Source organism: Dermacentor variabilis, chromosome 11 (genome assembly GCF_050947875.1).
Source record: "Dermacentor variabilis isolate Ectoservices chromosome 11, ASM5094787v1, whole genome shotgun sequence".
Classification (NCBI taxonomy): domain Eukaryota; kingdom Metazoa; phylum Arthropoda; class Arachnida; order Ixodida; family Ixodidae; genus Dermacentor; species Dermacentor variabilis.
In genome coordinates this window covers 95,522,296-95,543,456 of record NC_134578.1, presented here as the reverse complement: position 1 = coordinate 95,543,456, position 21,161 = coordinate 95,522,296, and the positions used below count along the sequence as shown (strand labels likewise).

The 21,161-nt window shown below is 46.3% G+C and overlaps 2 protein-coding genes across 4 annotated transcripts in view; one reads left to right on the top strand and one right to left on the bottom strand.

The window, feature by feature from the left end:
- mri (BTB/POZ domain-containing protein mrityu) overlaps positions 1–1,798 on the bottom strand; it is a 214,235-nt gene extending 212,437 nt beyond the window's left edge. For both annotated transcript variants that reach the window (XM_075674588.1, XM_075674590.1), the window contains exon 1: positions 1,723–1,798. The gene's annotated coding sequence lies outside the window, so the exon portion shown is untranslated. The remainder of the gene's footprint in view (positions 1–1,722) is intronic.
- Positions 1,097–20,684, top strand: Samtor (S-adenosylmethionine sensor upstream of TORC1). Of its 2 annotated transcripts, XM_075674592.1 has the most exons (6): positions 1,097–1,152; positions 1,267–1,703; positions 2,606–2,744; positions 4,322–4,420; positions 10,355–10,472; positions 19,673–20,684. In XM_075674592.1, exons 3-6 carry the CDS (start codon positions 2,677–2,679, stop codon positions 20,663–20,665), a joined length of 1,278 nt encoding a protein of 425 aa, XP_075530707.1. In that variant the 5' UTR covers positions 1,097–1,152; positions 1,267–1,703; positions 2,606–2,676; the 3' UTR covers positions 20,666–20,684. The 2 variants fall into 2 exon arrangements, with proteins under 2 accessions (XP_075530707.1, XP_075530706.1); XM_075674591.1 differs by lacking the exons at positions 1,097–1,152; positions 1,267–1,703 and adding an exon at positions 2,014–2,303.
- Positions 20,685–21,161: the final 477 nt, after the last annotated feature.

Sequence of the window (21,161 nt, the reverse complement as noted above, 5' to 3'; positions counted from 1 at the left end):
GAAACGGCAAATCAAAAAGTACCGAGGAAGGTTTGGACTTGCCCGTTCACAGGGATCGCTGTTTGAATACAGATTAAGTGTTTCCTTTCACACTACAAGCTGTGCAAATCACAATGCTGCCACTGCCTCTGGAGAGACCGCACTCTCTTCACCCACACTCGCAGAGGGACTGCCCTGCTGAGATGATCACAACAGAGGTTCTTATATAAGAACTCCCACAACGGCTGCCAGTGCCTTGGTTGTTTTGCTGCACCCCAGTGATGCAAATCCGGCACGCAATGGTTCACAGTAAATCACAAGCCAGACCTTGGATGAAAACAATGCAAGAGCAGCTGGAGATAGGCAACGTAATTCATGCTCGTGGTGTGTTGTCTCTTTTTTTGCCAGTGTTAACTTCAGCAATAGTGCGATGCACTCCTTTCCTGCTTAGAGAATACTACTTCCCACGTGTTCTCACTTGATCGCAAGCCCTCCCCCAAGCAACGCGACCGCCAAACTCGAAGCACCGGGGGCCATCCAATGCGGGACCCCTTCGGCGGGCCGCTTCCGTCGCAAATTCTGACGCGTCCTGTCGACGCGCCAGCCAAACACCGTGGGCGTAAACAACACCGACCAGCTGACGCGACGGTGGAGTGGGAGGGGGTCCCACAGAAGGCGGGTGCAAGGAACGTGCGTGCCCTAACGGCCTCCCTGCCACCGACTCGAGCATTTTTTGTTTCTTTCTTTCTTTCGCCGTCACTTCCCGACGACGAGACACGTGAAAGCGCGCGTGCATGCGTCCGCCAGGCGTCGAGTCAAAAACAACAAGACGACACAAGCGTAGACGACAGAGAATGCAGGGGCGCGCCGTCGTCTAACCCACATACTTTTGAGTTCTCTTTCTTCGCCGTCAAGCGGACCACGATTAGGCGAGGGGGCGGACGGGAGGCCACCGCGCTTTTTTACGTAAGCCCCCCCCCCCCCCCCCCCTCGCGCGCGCCGACCTCCGAATCGCACGAACATGCTCCCCCCCCCCCCCTTTTTTCACAAAAGATGTAATTAGGTCCCCACCAACTACACGGCCAGCGGAAAGACTGCGAAGTCCCAAGCAAGACCGTGGCGCAAAAAATGGAACGGTTTCTTTCTATCGCTGTCTACCAAGGAGCGACCACGGTCAGATGGCATGCGTGTGCGCACAGAGGTTCAATCGCGGTTGCCACACGACCACCAGTCATGAATCACACTTGCGGCGTTTTCTGGGATCTTCTGTTTCCTTTCTTTCGGCAGGAACCTCGCTCACATAACGCGGGGGTGCCGTGCGGAGTCGTCACGTGTCCACCTTTCTAAAGAATTGGGGAACACTGGCGCGCGACCACTCGAAGGGCCAACCGTTCGGGTGGCCCGAAACCCGCTACAACTCCCTACTATTTAAATGCCCGGAACAAGAACGTTACAGGACGTGAACGCCGTCACCAACCGCAACGTTATTTGTGCCCTGATCGTGAGAAAAGAGCAGTGGCAAATTACTTTCGGATAGGGTCTACGATACAGCCCAACGCGGCTCGGGAAGGTTTTCAAACTTTCGTGAAGGAACGGTCGTGAGCCCCCACGACGCGGCGGCGCTTGGTCAGCTGGGCGTTGGACGATGAGCCAGCTACTAGCAAGTTCCCAAATGGAGTACCGCGCGCGCCCAGCGGTGGACGAAGTACTTTCTACCAATTGAGGTAAGGAATATTAACTTACCATACCACTCGTAAATGCCAGCCTCCGCCGTTCCACACCGATCCGTGCTCCAACGGCGACGGCAGGAAACTGTTGCTTGAACACCGACAGTTTCGCATGATCGTAAACGAGACAAAAATCAATACGTAGTGTCTGAAGTGTCTCGCATATAAGATAATATAACTTAATTTATTTATTCATTAAATTCAGTTGATAAGTTTGTCTGTGCTTTTTTATGGTAAACATGCACATACGAAATTGCGAGTTGAAGCAATTGGGCCGGCCGTTTCAGCTGTAGTAACCATAGTAACCGCATCAACGTTGCATGTATACTGCCTCCATAGGGCTGTCTCCTTGCACCGTGGCTGGTGGTATTGTGCGATTTGAGGCGATTTTATCGTTACTCTTCCGCATCACCCAGTTCTGTTGTTTCCTGTGTTAGATGTTGCTTGCGAACTTCGCCAGCAGCCTTCATATGACGTAATTATAACCGTTATCGGAGATCACGCCTGAAGACTGCGCTATGACTCGTGAGGAGCATCAAGAACTCGTCGCCGTGATCAGAAGCGTTCACGAAAAACTAAGGCTCGATTACCAGACAAGTGAGCGTTTCTACAGTTTCAGACATCGCTCTCAGCAAAACGACGATTGCTGTTTTATCTTTACTCGGCGAAGCCGCACAACAGACCTTGTTCTATTCTAAAGTCCAATGATAGTCAGAGTTCGTACTATGGTTTCACGACGTGATGTCACACCTGTAACTTTTTCTTTCACACTTCACGGATAAGACCTGCCGCTGTAGAGTATCAACTTTGGCTACAACTGAAATTGTTGCTTCAACGCGCAGAACCGTTTAGGCAAGATGTGTGCACACTCCAACCCAATATATGTGATTTTATTTCAGACGGAGATGGGGACCAGGTTTGGAGGGACCACTGTGAAGACATAGAGACGAGGAGCAAATATGCTGAGAGCATGCTTCAGCTGGCCACAACCATTTGGCCTTACAAGGACCGCATCGAGTGGTGCTACGACACCATGAGGCAAGCACACGCACACCTTGTAATGGTGATAGCAGATTAGATAATATGGATCACAAACAGACCTTTGTGTAATATGTCTTCCTTAGAAGGTCTGTTATCGCAAAATGCATTCTGAACAGAAAAAGATTCTTGACTCTAGTTGGGGTGAAAACTCGTACTTTTCTTCGTTTGTGAGCCAAGTTAGCTAACCACGGCTGGTTCTTTGATGTGAAAGAATAGAAGGAGTGTGTTATGTACCTTGACACAGGCACAACAAAGTTGTTACACGTGCTACATTGTGCATGCTTTATGTCTTCCGTTTATGGGTTAATAAACAATCTAGGGAGTGTTTGAAGTGGTCTTTTTTGGCTTTGCAAGGGCACTTATGAAGACTCCTCTTATTTGAAATTCCTGTTCAATTCCGGTTTGCCTGGTCCTGACCAGCAGTTTTCCACGGTATTTTGCTGCCCCAGGAAAAGTCGAGTGATTGCGCCTCTGTGTACGTATGGGTGCCAAATTTACGTGTATTGAAACATTTCGACGTCACTTTGTAACGCTTTAGTAATCGCAGTGATAAAGGCTGGAACATAGGTTTCCATATATCCGTACATTGTTCCATACCAGAGAGCCCACTGTTGTCAATGGCTTGCTGGTGAAATGACACGAAAGGTGACAATGAAGCACCACCCTAGGTGCCCACCTGATTTTCCTGCAGCAATAAACGGCCGCGGTCCTCAATACATCGATGTAATGGGGTTCTACTGTATTGTATTACATGTACAGTTTTTGTTCGACATTTTTTCCTGATATTTTTCAAGATCCTTTATACTGAAAGGGTGCTTTGTTCCCAGCACACACTACAGGTGCCAATTATTATTGCCTGAACAGGGCATATCAAAATCAATGCAAATCATCAAAGAAATTGTGTGAATGTCCAAATTCAACTGCGCGACATGATGCGAGTTGATGAGCATGCCTTGTCTACTGCAAGCAATGACAAAATGAAGAGAAATTTGAATTTTCGGTACAGTTGGCGTCAAACATTTATCGAATGCGTTCTGACAAAATGTTGAATTTCCCAGGAGTTTGCACCCGTGGCTAGTAAAACTGGCAAAGGTGAACTAGCTTGCACCCACAACAAAGATAAACGTGTAGTTGAACAAGCAGACAAATATTGCAACTGTAAAACAAGGTATTCATTCTAGAAAATACAATGCATCAGTTTGTAAGTATGATGCACAAAAATGTAACAATAAGCAAAGTTACCAGGGAAAAAATATTACGATTAAAACCATTGAAGAACAGCAGCGACATGTTACACAATAACAAACTGGCTACCCACACTACAATACAGGGAGACTTTGTCGAGGAAGAAATGCGTAAGTGCCAAAGAAAATCAGCTGTGAGTAGGACGGAAGAAGGCCTGAATGATGGCTCTACCACTCATCATGAATGCATAAGAAAATTGTGAAAAATTTGTGCGTTGACACTGTCTGGGCATATAAGCCAAGTCCAACATAAGAATTAAGAGTGTTGCTGTCAAAAACGATAACAACTTATTGCCCAAGTTCAATTATACTTGTGTCTGTTCTTGCCAGGGAGTACTTCTTTGGTGGCGGCCTCGAGCGCAGCCTGCGAAGGCACTACAGGAAAATGGGTCTGCCATGTTCCGAGTCCATTCTTGAGCAAGCCAGAGAGTAAGTACGATCGATTCTAGCATTGGTGAATGCGCAAGATTAATTGACAAGGCACCAAATTCATTGCACCAGGAATTCTGTCCTCCAAAGAACACAAGCTGTTTGACGTGTTTCTGCGTCAGCGCTGCATTTCTGCGCTATATGCATCATTTTCCTTCCATTCCGGCAGCACATTTACCATTTTTGTGCCGATAAAACTTGGGCTTTTATCATGCCCACTCTTTTTGTGTGTGTGTGTGTGTGGAGTGGGACAAGTCTTGGCGCAGTCAGTGGCGTAGCTAGGTAGTTTGGCACCAGGGGCCCATAGGTCTTCTGTCACCCCTCCCCCTGGTGTAGTCGAGGAAGGCGAGGATATCAACAAGTTCTGGGTGTCTGTGGGTGCCCTTCTGGGTGTTCTGGGTGCCCCTTGCACCCGGGGCCCACTGCCTTCGGCCCCCCCTGTTGCTACACTACTGGGTGCAATACTTGTAACCTGAAGAGGATGAGAGAATGTGGAGAGGAGGCTGTAAGATTGGGTCAGGCAGAGAGGAGGATGGTATGTGTAGGGCGCAGCACCCATTGATTAGTTGCATCAGTGATGCCGTCGTCCCCGCTGCGACGGATGCACAGCTGCATTCAGCAGAAGGGGTGTGTCTCATTGGCATTGCACCAGCGCTGTGGTCAGGTGCAAAATGCTGCACTGCCGAAATTGCCCCGAATGGAGCAGCCTCTCGACTAGTGACACAGCACTTCTTGTGGGATATACACAAGGTGTAGTGATTAACACATAGCACCGAACGCAATGGGTTTGCCCACTGAATTACAATGGAGAGAGAGAGAGAGAGAAAAGTTTTTTATCAATACTCGTAGTTTGGGTAGTTCATTGTGTAGGAGGCTACAAAGTCCTCCTGTTGTGGAAGGGTCAAGTGATGGACCCTGAACTAATTGTGCTCTGCGCACTATGCAGCCGCTTTAACCAACAGACGGTAAAGCTCAGTGGCAACGAGAAGTAGCCAAGGCAGTCACACAACGTAAAGTTTCACTTACTTCAACAACAGTATCTCATAGTCTCTGCATGTCTTCTCGCTCTTCATTAGCAGCAGAAAAAATTGTGTCACGTTATATGGGGAGCCATGGCACCATGCTTCAAATATAATGACATAGTTCCTTTTATGTTTTTCTAGTTTCTTCCAGTTTTGAGTTTCAGAGCTTGGCAAGCTCAACCACCAGGCAGATGAGCGTTGCAGGAAAGCCAGCCTCTACATTCCCCTGAAAGCGTACAGATGGCCATGCACGCGAGGCTGCTTTGGTTTGTGAGGAAGGGAGAGCTGGGAAGCAGGAAAGAGGAGGAATTTTTTTAGGTGATTTTACGGTGGCTTTGTGGTGTTGAAATTATGCACATAGTGCACCACATGTAGAGGGGCCTCTGATGGCCACCTAATGGTTACAGTAGCAGGCGACAACTTCTTGCATCCAGGATGGCTGACATTCGCGGCTATGATTTCTTCTTTGTCCGGGTGCCAGACCGCTGCTTCTTCAGCGGCAGGTGCAGGAAAGCCGCAGGCCTCAGTGAGAACAGACATGTACGCAATGTTACCGGAGTTTTGGGCAACCCAGTCCGCATATGTGCCAGGTGCATCCCGCAGACAAGCACAACAAGGCCCAGTCAAACGAAGCAGAGCTTATGTTAAGTAGCCACCTCGTTTAGTTGGCTAATGCAATGTCCCAGTAGCTTCTTGTTAATTCAACTCGTGCCGTAATACTGTTTCTGTACCTCAATAATAGGCGCACTTCTTTGGTGCAGACATATATCTGAAATGACTCTGCATGGCGCAATGCCTGCATACATTGTAGTGATTTTGTTCCCAGTGAATACACGTGACATTGCCGAATAAGTACCCTCGAAGTCACCTCAGGAGGAGTAATTGTGGATTTGTAAGGCAAGGTACACTAGTCAACAAGGTCACCAAACACACAGGTGAATAAAAGCGCGAGTTGGTGCTGCACCGCCAATGCACTTCAGCTGCGTACGTTGACAAACGATCCTTCATGCTGAAGTTCTCACAATTTAATTTTCCCTGAGTGACTTGCTTGGAAATGTACACAGCTAAACTCTTACCATCTCTTCAGCATTTTTTTTTTTAGAATGTTATGGAATTGAGAAGCCACATGATATAGCTAAAGGCAGAGCAGCACCGGGCAAGGTAAACGGGCACTGGGCCGGGCTTGTCAGGCCAGGCTTCGTCCTTTGCATCATAGGCATTGCCACTCCTACACCGCAAAAGATAAGGAGTTAAGCTGCCTACAAAATGCACATGCAAAAAAAGGCACTCAGCTGTGAAACAAACAAAGCACCCTGCCAGGTAAGTATGTTCAGACAGGATCCAGGAGTAAAGGCTTCACAGACATGATGCGAATTTTCTTCGTAAATCAAACAGCAATGCCATATGTGGCAGCTAAGAACAATCCTTGTCCCTGAGCTACCTCTTTTCTAACATATTTTCCAAGCAACCACAATATTGAAGAAGCCCTCGAACAAAAAAGAATAAAGCTGTTAAATAAGCCCTAGAGTGTTATCATTCTGATCAAACACAGCGTGGTTTAAGCCTCCTCACAGAGGAGGTGAGGCAAAAACCTCGCACTTAAAGAAACTCAGCTGCTCTGCATGAAACAACTAGAAACAGTTCAGCATGCTCGAAGCCATGCATAAAATAGATCCAAAACATGAACTACATGACAGCTGGTGCGACAATCTAATGGGCCATATAAAACCAACAAGATCAGTCCTAACAAGCCTCAGCAGCTTTGACACATAACATGACACACTCGTAAGTCATGCGCCTGGCTAGAGCAACACCGTAAAGGAGTGGCAAGTAGTGGAAGCTGCACTGAAAGTGCCATTACCTAAAATGCTTTCAACCTGCATGCTGCACTGCAGACAAAAACAAACCAAAGCATGGGTAGGTCACGATCAACTTCGTCGCTTAGCTGTGTAAGCATGATCGAGTACAACAAACACTCGTATGACAAAAACAAATGCACAAGAACAAGAAATTGCCTGCGGAATGGCGGTTCATTGCTGCCGTTGCTCCAGCTCATAAGGCCTCACCGGGAGTGATCATAACCGTGTCGCCGACAGTTATTTTTAGGTATTTGAACATCCCACCACACAACCATTGTTCTTCGGCATGCCTTAAAGCTTTGGCATCCACACACGTGCAACGGGCATTGCTTATTTTTCACTCAAAAACGTGAATCGAAACAGAAGCACGGGTAAGGGCGCAGAAAACTAAAGCTAACGACTGCCTCCTATCCCGAGTGCACTTAGCAAGGCTATCCATCAGCACACACGATGCATATATGTGGCAAAAACTGTTCTGGTCATGAGTTTCACATCACAAAAAACTGTCACAGCATGATGACCGTGCAAGGGCGCAGGGCTGATGGCATGGAACAGGGCAGCTTGAGTGGTATTTTCACCGTGCATGGGTGTTGGGCCCAGCAGCTGTTATCTGTGTCTGCACAATCTTATCTGCACAGACAGAGCTATCCTGCTGCGCACCTCTGGTTCCTTGAGGCACTGCATCGCTCTCCGATTAGTACTCTTGGAGTAGCATGGTCAGCACTCTGTTGCAAACATTAGTGCCCAGTGCATTCATTTATTACAGAGTACCTCGCAGAGTACCTCGTGCGGCATGCTGAAAGAAAAAGGGGGGAGGCCACGGCGCTGCCACGGCCATAACGCTGCTCCGTGTCAGTTTTGGCTTGACGTAAACAAAAATATTTTAAAGGTAAAGTACGCATCCCAACTATCCGCGCTCCAGTAGTGGACTTAATATAGTCAGTGACAACCAATAGTTGGAACAAATATTTTGCACGAGAACCAACTGGTGATTCTAAGTGCACTTTCTGTTAATGGTAATACAACGTGCTTGTGGCATCACTATTAATAGAACCTCTCCTTAAGCCTGACAGCGATGCCGAGCCTCCCAACAAGTTTGCGGGTACCAGTTCATCTCAGGCACCCGCTGACATACCCTTAAGCATGGTATTGATTTATTACAGGAATAAAGGCACTGAGGAATGACTAAAAAGTCAAAAACACAAATACGAAATTCTGCATAATAAAACTAAACGTACAAAAATGATCTGCAGCATCAATTTTTAGTCTTCAAGTATAGTAAGCATTAGTTGCTTTGGCTGAGGGAAAAGATTTTTCACTTGTTGCTTATGATACACCTCTGAAACCTCTTGCGGTAATATTATGGCAGTTTATCCAGGTGAACATAGTTTTAACTTACTTCATGTCAACAGAGACCCGACGAGCAGTTCCAGCCCGAGCCGATACCATTAACCATGGTGCATATCGTAAAACACTATCAGCTGTCATGAAGAACAATATCACCACCGCATAATGCTCTCACGTGAGAGGAGGCCCTAGTATGCCAGTGAAAACTACAGGCAAACACACGTCCACACATGAGTCTGTACCACACCATACCATGCTGTACCCTGCAATGTATTCTTACAAATTCCCAAACTGCGATAAACGCGCAACGTCCTACCACATGGTAATGGCCTGCAAGCATACCAGAGCTCATACCCGTAACACACCCCGCCACACGGCAATGGGAGGCAGGGCTATCCAGCTCCAACTCGACGGCGAGCTTGAGCTGGTCCACCGAGCAAAAAGGGGAGCTAAGATTGCTGGACTCCTGGGCTGAGGGGACCGCCCACTGCAGGGCAGAGGAGCAACACCCGACGACGACTTTCTGTGGCAGCAGAGCCGAAGCTACAAGGAGGCGCTCACATGTTCGGAGCCTCTGCTCTTCTGTTACTACTTTGAGTAGTGCTGACATTTTGCTGGCAGTTTGCAGCACCAGGAAAACCAGACAGGGGCACCGGAAAGCCATAACTAGGTACGGAAAGTAACAGAAATCCTTTTCCTCAGCAAGCTTTCTATTTGTTGAGAAATAAATCTTGAACAAGTAAAATAATAATTGGTATGATTTCTTTTACGCTACGCAGCTTCCAGTTGCTTACGCTCCTGGACTATTTGCCGAAGCGCATTAAAAAAATTTGTGCTCCGGCTCTGTAGCATTCGCCGCACTGCTGCAGAAAGTTGTCGCCAGGTGTACCTACGTTCGCGTGCTGTTCCGTATAAAGTTTATTCTCTCTCTCCACATCAATGTCCGTTGCTTGGTGTACGCTGATCAGGAGGAGGCCCGCCAGGCATTGAACTGTCATAGTAGATCACGTGAATGTCACGGTTCAGTGTAGTGCAAAAAAGCTTCTCTCGGCCTTGACACTTGCGCACGGCAGGGTCTCTCCAATATGCAAAAGAGCCTTCACATTGGGGGAAGACATTTGTGTCCATTGTCTCGATCAGGCTGTGTACGTTTGCTTCCACGAATCCCTATTTCGCACAGAAGTTGTGCCATTCCTTCATCCATGCTTAGTGAGCAAGATTGGGGCAAGCCAGCCTCCCTTAAGAGCAGATCTTGTCGGACATCGGCAGTAAAATGTACAGATTAACACGTGCGCACTCACATGCGTCCTGCAGGCATCAAGCAGGCATGTCGGAAGGGCAGCTACCAGCATTCCAGTGATCATACAACGGAGACCCCTTACAGAGCAGTGAGGGGCACCATGTCCACCTTCCCTCTCCCCTACCCCTCCTTTCTTTTCCCTGTCAAACGGTGGGGATGGCCAAGGCTGGCATCCATGCCAGCTTTCGTTATGGCGAGCTTCTTACATGCTGGCAGGTCCTCTTCAATACATTATCCTTTCTTGTCTCTCTGGGGCAAAAAAACAGAAACAGCTTGGAAGAAGGACTTCATGAGTTTGTTACGTGCCGTAAGCTGGCGCTGTGTACGCTAAATTTAAGGGGGAGATCAGGACACCTGGACATCCCCCTGGATCCACACATGGTTATATCTATCCCTCTGTTTTCAGAGTCCTGGGATTTGCCGAGGAAAAGGTGCGTCTTCTGGACGTTGGAAGTTGCTACAACCCTTTCAGCGCTTATGGAGATGTTGATGCCCTTGCTATCGATTTGACGCCTGCTACAGAGGTAACAACTCCTGTGCGACTACGATGGATTGCGAGATAGAGAGAACGTCGACAGTGGTTGGTCTGTGTGGTAACACATTACCTTGCCAACGTTCCTATCTCTTTATTTGTCTAATTCCTATGTGTACTTTTGTTTATGCATAATTTTTTATGTGCATATACCTTTGTGGAGCGTACCGGAATCTTGGAAGAACGCTAACATAATCCTAATCCATAAGAAAGGGGACGCCAAAGACTTGAAAAATTATAGACCGATCAGCTTACTGTCCGTTGCCTACAAAGTATTTACTAAGGTAATCGCAAATAGAATCAGGAACACCTTAGACTTCTGTCAACCAAAAGACCAGGCAGGATTCCGTAAAGGCTACTCAACAATAGACCATATTCACACTATCAATCAAGTGATAGAGAAATGTGCAGAATATAACCAACCCTTATACAGTGGAACCCCGTTCATACGTTTTTCACTGGACCGGGGAAAAAAATGTAACAGCCGGGAAAACGCAACAGTGAGGAAAGCTCCGAAAATGAAAAAGTGCAGCTTCAACTATGGACAATTGATTTCCACAGAGTGCGCTTAGGACTTAAAAAAGTCTAGAATGGTGGCTTGCCGTTTCTTTCGCTCGCTAGAAATCGCCACACGTTTCTCAATAGCCTGGAAGGCCGCATTGCTGTCAGCGTCGCTGTGAGGTGCGACGTACCTGTGGAGGAGGTCCATAGCCGCGACGGCTTCTCCAAAGCTAGGATTTGGCAACTCCCCAGCATCATGCGACTCGTGCTCCGTGTCGTCACCGCGCCACGCCAATGGCAACGGACGAAGGAATATCCGCGGGAAATTTTGCCCTCTTTGGCGTAATCATGCTAACGATTGTTTAGTATTGCTGCGGAGCGCGCGCGTCCGAGTAGCCCGGTTGCGCGCAGCACGGCGTGGGAGAAATGTAAACAAGAGAGGAGAGCTGGCCCGATAGACGGAGCAACGCCATGAGCAACGCCAACTTTCGGCTTCACTTTAGCTTCACAAAGAGTGACGTCAGGGCCTCTCCCGAGTTTCCTTCCTCCGTGAGTCGACCCGTCCAACAACCGTGCGGTGACCGTAATCACAGTGATGATAGTGAGAGCATTTTTCACGAATGGCCACCTAGTGGCAGCCTCTTGAATTGGCGTGCGGCTTTTTGCAGCCAGTTCCATTGCCAAGCCTGGCCAAGCTCGTTAAAAACTCGTCAAAAGCCAAAATGGCGGTTGGAGTGCGTTGCCTACTTTAGCCCAGGCGGGTTCGAGTTGCGACGCATCATGCGGGAACGTTTTCACAGCTACTACGTAACAGCGGGGTTCCTTATACATTGGATCCTATGGAAGCTATGCCGGGACCGGATGAAAAAGATGTAGCAGCCGGGAAAACGCAGCAGTGAGGAACGTAACAGTGGGGTTCTACTGTATATAGCTTTCATTGATTACGAGAAAGCGTTTGATTCAGTCGAAACCTCAGCAGTCATGGAGGCATTACGGAATCAGGGTGTAGATGAGCCATATGTAAAGATACTGGAAGATATCTATAGTGGCTCCACAGCCTTGGTAGCCCTCCACAAAGAAAGCAACAAAATCCCTATAAAGAAAGGCGTCAGACAGGGAGATACGGCATCTCCAATGCTATTCACAGCATGTCTACAGGAGGTATTCAGAGGCCTGGAGTGGGAAGAATTGGGGATAAAAGTTGATGGAGAATACCTTAGCAACTTGCGATTCGCTGATGATATTGCCTTGCTTAGTAACTCAGGAGACCAATTGCAATGCATGCTCACTGACCTGGAGAGGCAAAGCAGAAGGGTGGGTCTGAAAATTAATCTGCAGAAAACTAAAGTATTGTTTAACAGTCTCGGAAGAGAACAGCAGTTTACGATAGGTAGCGAAGCACTGGAAGTGGTAAGGGAATACATCTACTTAGGGCAGGTAGTGACCACGGATCCGGATCATGAGACTGAAATAACCAGAAGAATAAGAATGGGCTGGGGTGCGTTTGGCAGGCATTCTCAGATCATGAACAGCAGGTTGCCACTATCCCTCAAAAGGAAAGTATATAACAGCTGTGTGTTACCAGTACTCACATATGGGGCAGAAACCTGGAGGCTTACGAAAAGGGTTCTGCTGAAATTGAGGACGACGCAATGAGCCATGGAAAGAAGAATGATGGGTGTGACGTTAAGGGATAAGAAAAGAGCAGATTGGGTGAGGCAACAAACGCGGGTAAACGACATCTTAGTTGAAATCAAGAAAAAGAAATGGGCATGGGCCGGACATGTAATGAGGAGGGAAGATAACCGATGGTCACTAAGGGTTACGGACTGGATTCCAAGGGAAGGGATGCGTAGCAGGGGGCGGCAGAAAGTCAGGTGGGCGGATGACATTAAGACGTTTGCAGGGACAACATGGCCACAATTAGTACATGACCGGGGTAGTTGGAGAAGTATGGGAGAGGCCTTTGCCCTGCAGTGGGCGTAACTAGGCTTATGATGATGATGATGATGATGATGATGATGATGACCTTTGTAAATCTGTTTTGGTCCATATTGACCTGTGCATATTTTATACTGGCTGTGGACTGTAGTGTAGAGGTAACGACACCTAATTTTACTTTTTAAGGGTTATGCATATTGGTTGGCTTTAAAAAGTGACATGTAAACTTGGTAGCACTACTGAGGCGTTGATGAGCATCCCATGATTTGTGTAGGCATAGCTTCCTTTCAAGTGTTGTTATTAATCTCCACATTTCACCCCCATAAGTTACTACTGGCAGGATACATAGAACCAATGTTCTCTTTTCAAGGATATCGCTAGGCTGCCATTGATAGTTGGAAGTGTCTGAAAAATGCACTTCAGTTCATCTTTATTTATTTATTTTATTTATTTGAAATACTCTCAATGCCATTGCAGCGTTACAGAGAGGAATGGTACAGTTGCGGTACGTTGTTGCAGATGTATATCTTGAATGTAGATTGATCAGAGTTGCTGGCGATGGGGACGGGGAGGTGGTTTCATTCCGATGACGTCTTTGGCATGAATGAATGAAAGCTCAAGTTGGTGCGGCAGCCTGTCACTTGAACTGTAAAACAATGATCAACACAGATTTAGGAAGGCACAGTAAAGAGAGCATTTTTGAGATCATGGTTAGCGAAAACAATTTTATGAAAAGGACAAAGACGGTCAACTACTCTTCTGCAGGATAGATCAGGAATAATAAGGGAGACACGCAGACATTGCAGACACGCTGGAAGTATGAGAATAAATGGAGTAAATAAAACGAGCTGAGCGGTTCTGGATGGCCTCAAGCAAAGAAATGAGCACTGATGATGAGGGACCCCAGATTGATGATGCGTTTCCTAGTTTGGGCCTAACTAATGTTAATCCCACATGGAAACATTTCCAGTTCCAGCTGGATTATTGAATGACAAGTTTGGTCCAGTTGGATAATTTTCCAGCAACTACACACTTTTTCCAGTTGGGATTGCAAGGTTTGATTCAGCAAGAAAACTGTGAGTTCCAGCTGGGAAGCTTGCAATTTCCAGCTGAAAAAGGCTCTGTTCTTCGCTGCAATCAGTTGATGTCTCAGCTGGACAAATGAGAGCATTTACCCACTGGAACGTTCATTAATTCCAGCTGGAAACAGGAAATGTTCCTATTAGATTTGCAGCTTTAAACCACGTGCCACTTTCTTTGCTGGTGAGCCATGGCCGCTGGAAATCCCAGGTGAAGGTTCCAATACAAGTAGGATTCAAGCTGGCCGTATCTCAAATTTGTACTGGCTGTTGCTGCCTGTCTCCTAGTTGGTTCCTAATGTGACTAGCAGCCAGGCCACTTGGTCCCGTGAACTCACTGCCCGCGTGCAAAGGAGCTTGGTGCTGAAACTCGAAATCATTTTTTTTTTTTCGCTTGCAGCAGGTGTTGTGGAAGTATATCTTGCATGCAACTGTTCATGTGCTTTCCCGTACTTCGCCGTCTCAAAGAAATGTTTGCACGCAGTCGGCACAAATGCAATCACGACTTAATGCACTCAATTCCACCGAAATTAAGCTTCATTAACATCAAATGGGTAGTATCAATAGCCCTTAAACAGTACCATGGTTACCTTCCCCACTACCGCACCTTGCCCAGTTTACCTGATGTAATTTCACCATCCCTGTTTATACTGAGCTACCTTGCTGCACATACCATGTGATGATTATTAGCTTCGTTTTCCTATTAGTCATTTCTTGATCAATAATTCCAACCGTGCTTTCATGTTAAACAGATCTTGAAGCGCATTCGGATATCGACAAAATGTTATAGAAAAGCAGACAAGACAAAGAATCTGTGAAAATCTGTAAAGCTTGTCTGTGTTCTTATGCACTTCAATATCCGTTCAACATTAACTTTTACCAATTAGCACGACTTGGCACCTGGTTCCAAGCATGAGCTCGGCTGCCTTACGTGCCTTTTTATGTGATGGTTGTTTTGCATTAATTTGAATGCCTACAAATCGAGGCAAGAACAGGTTCGCGAATGTGAAGTTGCTGTGCGAGAACACCCTGAATGCACCTCAATTACTTCGGATAGGTTCCACGTAAGCACTATAGTATTCGCTTCATAATCGTAAGTGCAATTCTAGGCACAAATTGTTTTGCGGAATTGTTTACAGTGAGGCTTTGGCAACACAGCTACAGAAACCCACAGGCACCTCATATGTAGAAACATCTCATACAACATTCGAACTGTTGACCTCATGTGCATGCCATTCAGGATAAAAAAATATATATAGCATATTAAATTGCATTCAGAACATAAATGAAATAAGTGTCGTTACAGTAATTACTTCCAGATGGTAGAATAAAGGCTGAAGATAAAAATGCTGCCCAGTACAGGAAAAACCATCGACATGTTGTGGCCTGAAGTCGTAACGTCTTCCACAGATGAAACTGTTCCAAAATACTACTGAATGAATGAGATGCACACAAATTCTTCTCGAAAACGGATTTTTCAATCCCTAACACACACGTCACATGCACTATACGAAACTGGCATCATTATTTTCTGTAAATTGCTCTGGCATCCGTAGTACTGCTGCTTGCTGTCAATAAAAATCGCAGTTAACAATAGAGTAATTGTAACTCCTTTTAACATTACTTACGGTGCACACAACAAGATCGTACGACAGAATATACGTAACTAACGAACCTCTAAAATATGTTGGGCACTACAATGACGTTTTCTTTTTTTTTTTTGTGGCTGAAATATTATAGCGGTAGGACTTTTCATTGTGGGGAAAGTACAGTCATGTTGTAAACATGGCCACTTTGCACAACAACTTACGCTCAAACAAAGCAACTGCCCGGTTAGACAACATCGGCGGTGTAGCACGATTGGCGAAACGCCATGTGAACCAGGCATGTGTTGACCAGCTTTCACAGTCAAGACATAAAGATGTGCTAACGCAGTGTGCTGTACATTTGGGAAGTAGGTTCCTTCGTACGATTAAGCAACTGCACGGTAACAGCTCTCGCACACAGTCATGACCTGTCGAGACAACCGCTACGCTCTTAAGAATGTTTGTACCCTTTAGAGCTTGTCTTGTCCCACAAACATAACTGTCATTTGCCTTGCCTAGGCTTCTTTCCTGAAAACTTCGCCCTCACTACTTTCCTGTCGAGAATGCAATGTCACATTGATGACGCACATGGCCTTCGCGACCTGGAAGAATCGGGCATGCATTGTTAAAGGAAAAGCACACAAGACGGGTGACAGTTGTTGTGTGACAAGATGAGGCCCGAAGGGTTGCAGACTTTTTCATGAGCGTAGTCCAGACTCCAAAGTAACTCAAACAAAGGTGGAATTTTCTTGCTCACTCTAGTCAATAAAAATATTTCTGTTGCTGCATATTTTCTTGTTCCTAACAGCAGCTAGGCTGTAATTTGGACATCTTGTAACCAGACATCAAACGTTTTTAAATGTGCGTAGAAAGCTACCACTAAGGCCAGCCACTTTACTCAGTGACTACCGCTTCCAGCTGGAAAATGCCATGTTCAGATATCCCACTTGAAAGTGCTAATTCGAGCTGAAGTCTGGCTGATGTGGATTCCGTTTCCAACTGAACACTGCTATTCCAGTTGTTTTCCACCGGTAAATTCTATTTGCATTTGTTTCCAGCTGGAGGTACTAATTCCACCTGGAAAACTGCCCGAGCTGGATTCTGTTCCCCAGCTGGAATTCCAACTATTTCCGGCTGGTTATGAAAATTTTGCAACTGGATATGTTAAATGCAGCCGTAAATCTGGCTGGGAATTTGCGTGCCATTTTCATCTTGGATTGCTTTTCTGCCACACTTGATCGCCTCATGGCTGAGCTTGCCACATTTTAGAGCACTAGATTTAAGGCAAATTATTTGGCATTAGATTCAGAGCCTGTTCCTGAATATGCCAGGTGCTTTCTGGCATATTCAGCCAACAAAGACTTGTGTTATCACATAAATGCGGTATGATAGCCGTTAGTGGGAAGACAGTGATACTCTGTTCCTTAACTGTATATTTGCGGTTTAGATATACCACTTTATGAGTGTTCTTGGCTGTTATGTACCTACATGAGCAGGCTCTTTCAGACATGTTACAAAAGTCATGCATCTGTGCTGTGACATTTTAGTGCTGTTGCTGACTCTTCGACAATTATCCTGTTATGTTTATGGCAGGATGCTGAAGTGCACAGGATGTTGGGGACTTGAAGTGATTAGCAGTAGTTGAACAAGGATTGTCGCTACAGCAAACAACTAGGGGACTGGCCTTCTTCAGGCCCCTGAGGAGGACATATCCCCTTGTCAAAACGCTGGCCCCAGCCTGAGACATCTCTTGTTTGACAAATGGTTGATCAGGTTTGCTTGATGTTTTATAAACCTGTTCCAAAACATGCCTCCTACGAAACACAAAACTGTTCGTAGATATCCGCAAAAAGTTTTTACAGGATGTCCCAAATGTTTTTTAATTGTGTTCTTCAAGGAGTCATTCAGCCAAGGACATTTCTTATACCATCTGTAGATGGCTAATGCATGCATTGTTGGCATCTAAAAAGCACTTTCTTAAAATAAATTTATGCTATTTCTGTGTCTTCTATAAGATGCACATTGCAGCAAGGCATTTTAGGCGTAGCTTACTTTTAGTGATTCAACACGAGTTTGTTCATTTCACCATTCTTTCAGTTATGTTAGCTGGTCCTGACAAGTTCATGCTCTTTCTTTATGGAGGAAAACACCAAAGTGCAGATGACGGTTCCCTACTGCCCACGCATAACTGCATAGTTACTCATGCACCTGTCTGTAACGCCCCCATAGATGTCACCCATAAATGCGTGGTCACCCATACACGTATCATAAGTGAGCCCATAAATACATGGTCACTCATGCACCTGACGTAGATGCACCATTAAATATCATCCATAAATGCACGGTCAGCCATGCATTTAGAAGTGGTGCCAGGCTCCAGTCACCCATGCATTCAAACGCTTATTCAAACACTTCACAATGTGCTTCTCTCGTTTGCAAGGGATTGGTACCATACTACAATGTGCAGAGACTGCTTGCATACTGTCATTCCCTCTGGCAAGTGTTTCGTTTTAGAGCGCAGCTCTTTGGCGTCCGTTCCTGGGTTTCGCGTCGTCGTCGTCGTCGGCCTCGTAACCAGCTCCGCCCCCCTTTCATCCCCCCAGCGCTAGCAGCGACCGACTGATACCGCTGGATGCCGCTGACGCCGCTAGAGAGTCAAGATAACGTGACTGCATAGAACACCGTCGCCGCCATGCAGAAAGAGGAGGAAAGGGTCCCCCCCCCCTGTTCTTGTGTGGCGGATAGGGTGCTCTTCAGTTGCCGACGCGCCGGTTATTCGTTGTCCCTGAAACCAACTCCGCAGCTGGGGTTGACTCACTATCGGCGTCAGCGGCATCAGTCAGTCGCTGCTATCTCTTCCCTCCTCCCTTTATCGTGTTGTCCGCTTGCTGCGCGCGCTTCTGCCCCCATCGTTTGCCGCTGGGTGTACACGCCGCCCCCCTCCCCCCTCTTCCTGCGAGTCTCCGGTTGTCAAAGCGCCGGCTCGAACTTAATTCCTTTCTTCGCTCCTCCTCCAATGCAACCCCTGTGCGGTGGCAATCAGAGAGCCAGATCGGTGGCGGCGGATCTGTATATGTGCACCGCCCGAGCCGAAATTGCCGCTGCCGTTCGCCCTGTGCGGTGGCAATGAGAGAGCCAGATCGGTGGCGGCTTGACATAAAGACAAACAGCAATTTCCTAACACTTATGCGGGAGAACATCCCGTTCCTCTCGCTCGTAACGCGTCCCACGGCTGTGACAACCTCGCGAGGCACTTGTATACATCTCGTCTTTGAGAATCAAGCATTGGTGTACCAAGTCGAACATATATCAGTCTATTTCTCCGACCACAAAGCTTCCTTCATGACTGTCAAGAACTGTTAGTGGAGTCTTTGTTAAAGGAATACGTGTGAAAAATAAAAAAAAATTCTGTGATAGCGCATACATGTGTTGCTCGATTTCTTTGCCTCAATCTATCGAAAAGGTGAAACAGCTTATTTGCTGCGCTCAAACTTCGCATTAGGAAGTAACGTAATCGTCGGTAATTTTTTTATTACTTTGCTCGTCACATGGGAAATCTGGCTGCACATTCATATAAAACTGGCTTTTCATTGTCTCAATGAATTCTGCAAGCATTGTTTCAATGCTCGCAGTTCCAGGCTCTAGTCCTCTGTGAAGAATGTGCGTGACATGTGGCATTGCCTCACCATACATGTGCTCATTTGTTTCAAATACCCTCAAGTTCAAATGACATACATATAGCTGTATCAAATGCTCATACCATTACATTGCTACAGCTAATTTACCTTCACTGTTGCAGTGGTTTGAATGCCTGAAAATGAGCACCTAAGATTTTGAAACTCGCGTGGAACATAAATATTATTTTTCTCTAAAGCAAAAGTTCTTATAGTGTCATTCCTGATAACAAATCAGCTGATACAAGAGCAATCTCACTTCATATCAGCGATAAAAGCCTCAGATGTCTTTTATACACTAACAGCATTTCTGTTTTGTAAATTATGTTACTATTTGCCTAAAAGCACACTTTTTAGCATGATGGCAGCCTAAATTAAATTTTACCCTGTGTCATCCTTTTTCTTTTGCAGGATGTCATACAGTGTGACTTCTTGAAGCTGATGATTGTGCCCGGAAAGGACGAGAAGGCAGCCAGCAGTGTTAAAACACCTCTGGAGACACTGCCCGAGAGCAGCTTCCAGGCAGTTGTTTTCTGCCTCGTCCTTGAGTACTTACCGTCCTGCACACAGCGATGGTCCTTCTGCCGTAAGGCAGCCTTACTGCTTAAGCCTAACGGCCTACTATTCATCGTCACACCAGACTCCAAACACCAGCAACGAAATGCTGCCATGATTGCAAGCTGGCGAAGAGCTCTTGAGCATATTGGACTTCTCAGAGTTCGCTACGAGAAGAGGCAGCACCTGCATTGCATGGCTTTTAGGAAACACGTTCATCGTCAGACAGATGAAAGACGTGACCTAAATATCGCCGAACATCGAGGAACTGTAATGGAGGAGGTGTTGTGTAGAGGTGATGCCTGTACACATGACTTGATAAATTTAATGTACCCCTCTGATGGTTCAGCGCTTAGCAACAAAGAAAATGTTGCCACACACATCATCGGCACAGCAAGGGACAGCAGCGGTAGTATGGCCAAACGTTACAGTAAGACATCTGGTGCTGAGTATGAGGGAGCAGACAAAGAACGTCCAAGTTCCAATATTGCAGAATCGAGTATGATTGTGACAAAGTCTGTTGCTGAGCACACAGATAAAGGTTTGAGAAAAGCAGCAGTAGTAGCCAGTGCACTTGCAAGCAGCATTGGTGCGAGATGCCAGAGTGATACGGTAGACGTGGGAGTCAACAAAAGTTTCGCAGATACTGCGGGGTCTCACACTCATCGTGTATGTGTAAGTGAATTCACTGCTCATGACGAAAGCATTGCTCAGCTGATGTACATACCACAGGACTCACGGGACTATGTGGCTTTGTTCACCAGGAACACTACTGAGGAGCGGACCAGTGCTGAAGACATTTCTCTGAAAGATAGGTTTCTGGAGCTTCCATATTTAGATGATACGTAAAATAAAGATGCGTGGCGCTTTGCTCTATTGAAGTCCTGCCTTTCTATGCATTTACATTTCAGTGAGCTTCAAGGATGCTCTAGCCTGCCAAATTGCGGGGGAGCAAGAAAACTTGCATGTGTGGTGCTCAATTAATTGTAAAATTACACTTCATCAGAATGTTGGCACTCCTGACTGCATTCCGTTTTTCGCATGATGGGTGCTTGAGATCGACAACAGTATGTCTGAAGCATATCCACAATGGCCCGGTTTGCTGATAGGCAATGTGAAGTGCAAAATACTCGCTTAGACGACATACCACTAATATAGCACAGATGGTGCTCCCAAGCACTCTAGTGCACTTCGTGGTTATTAACCTCTTAGTACTTCCAGTAAATTAATGTATTTGAAGTGCACCTGAGCAGGGTATGGTAAAGGAACATGGCCCAGATTCTTCTTATTTTCTTTATTAATGGATTGTTACTAATGAATCAATCGTGGTATGAAGCCTGAAATC

What these genes read in the sequence shown, in the direction of transcription:
- Samtor (XM_075674591.1), top strand. Translation starts at nt 2,225, where the DNA reads ATGACTCGTGAGGAGCATCAAGAACTCGTCGCCGTGATCAGAAGCGTT. An exon ending in ATTCTTGAGCAAGCCAGAGA is followed by an intron (nt 4,421 to 10,354) that starts GTAAGTACGATC and finishes CTCTGTTTTCAG; the next exon opens with AGTCCTGGGATTTGCCGAGG. An exon ending in ATTTGACGCCTGCTACAGAG is followed by an intron (nt 10,473 to 19,672) that starts GTAACAACTCCT and finishes TTTCTTTTGCAG; the next exon opens with GATGTCATACAGTGTGACTT.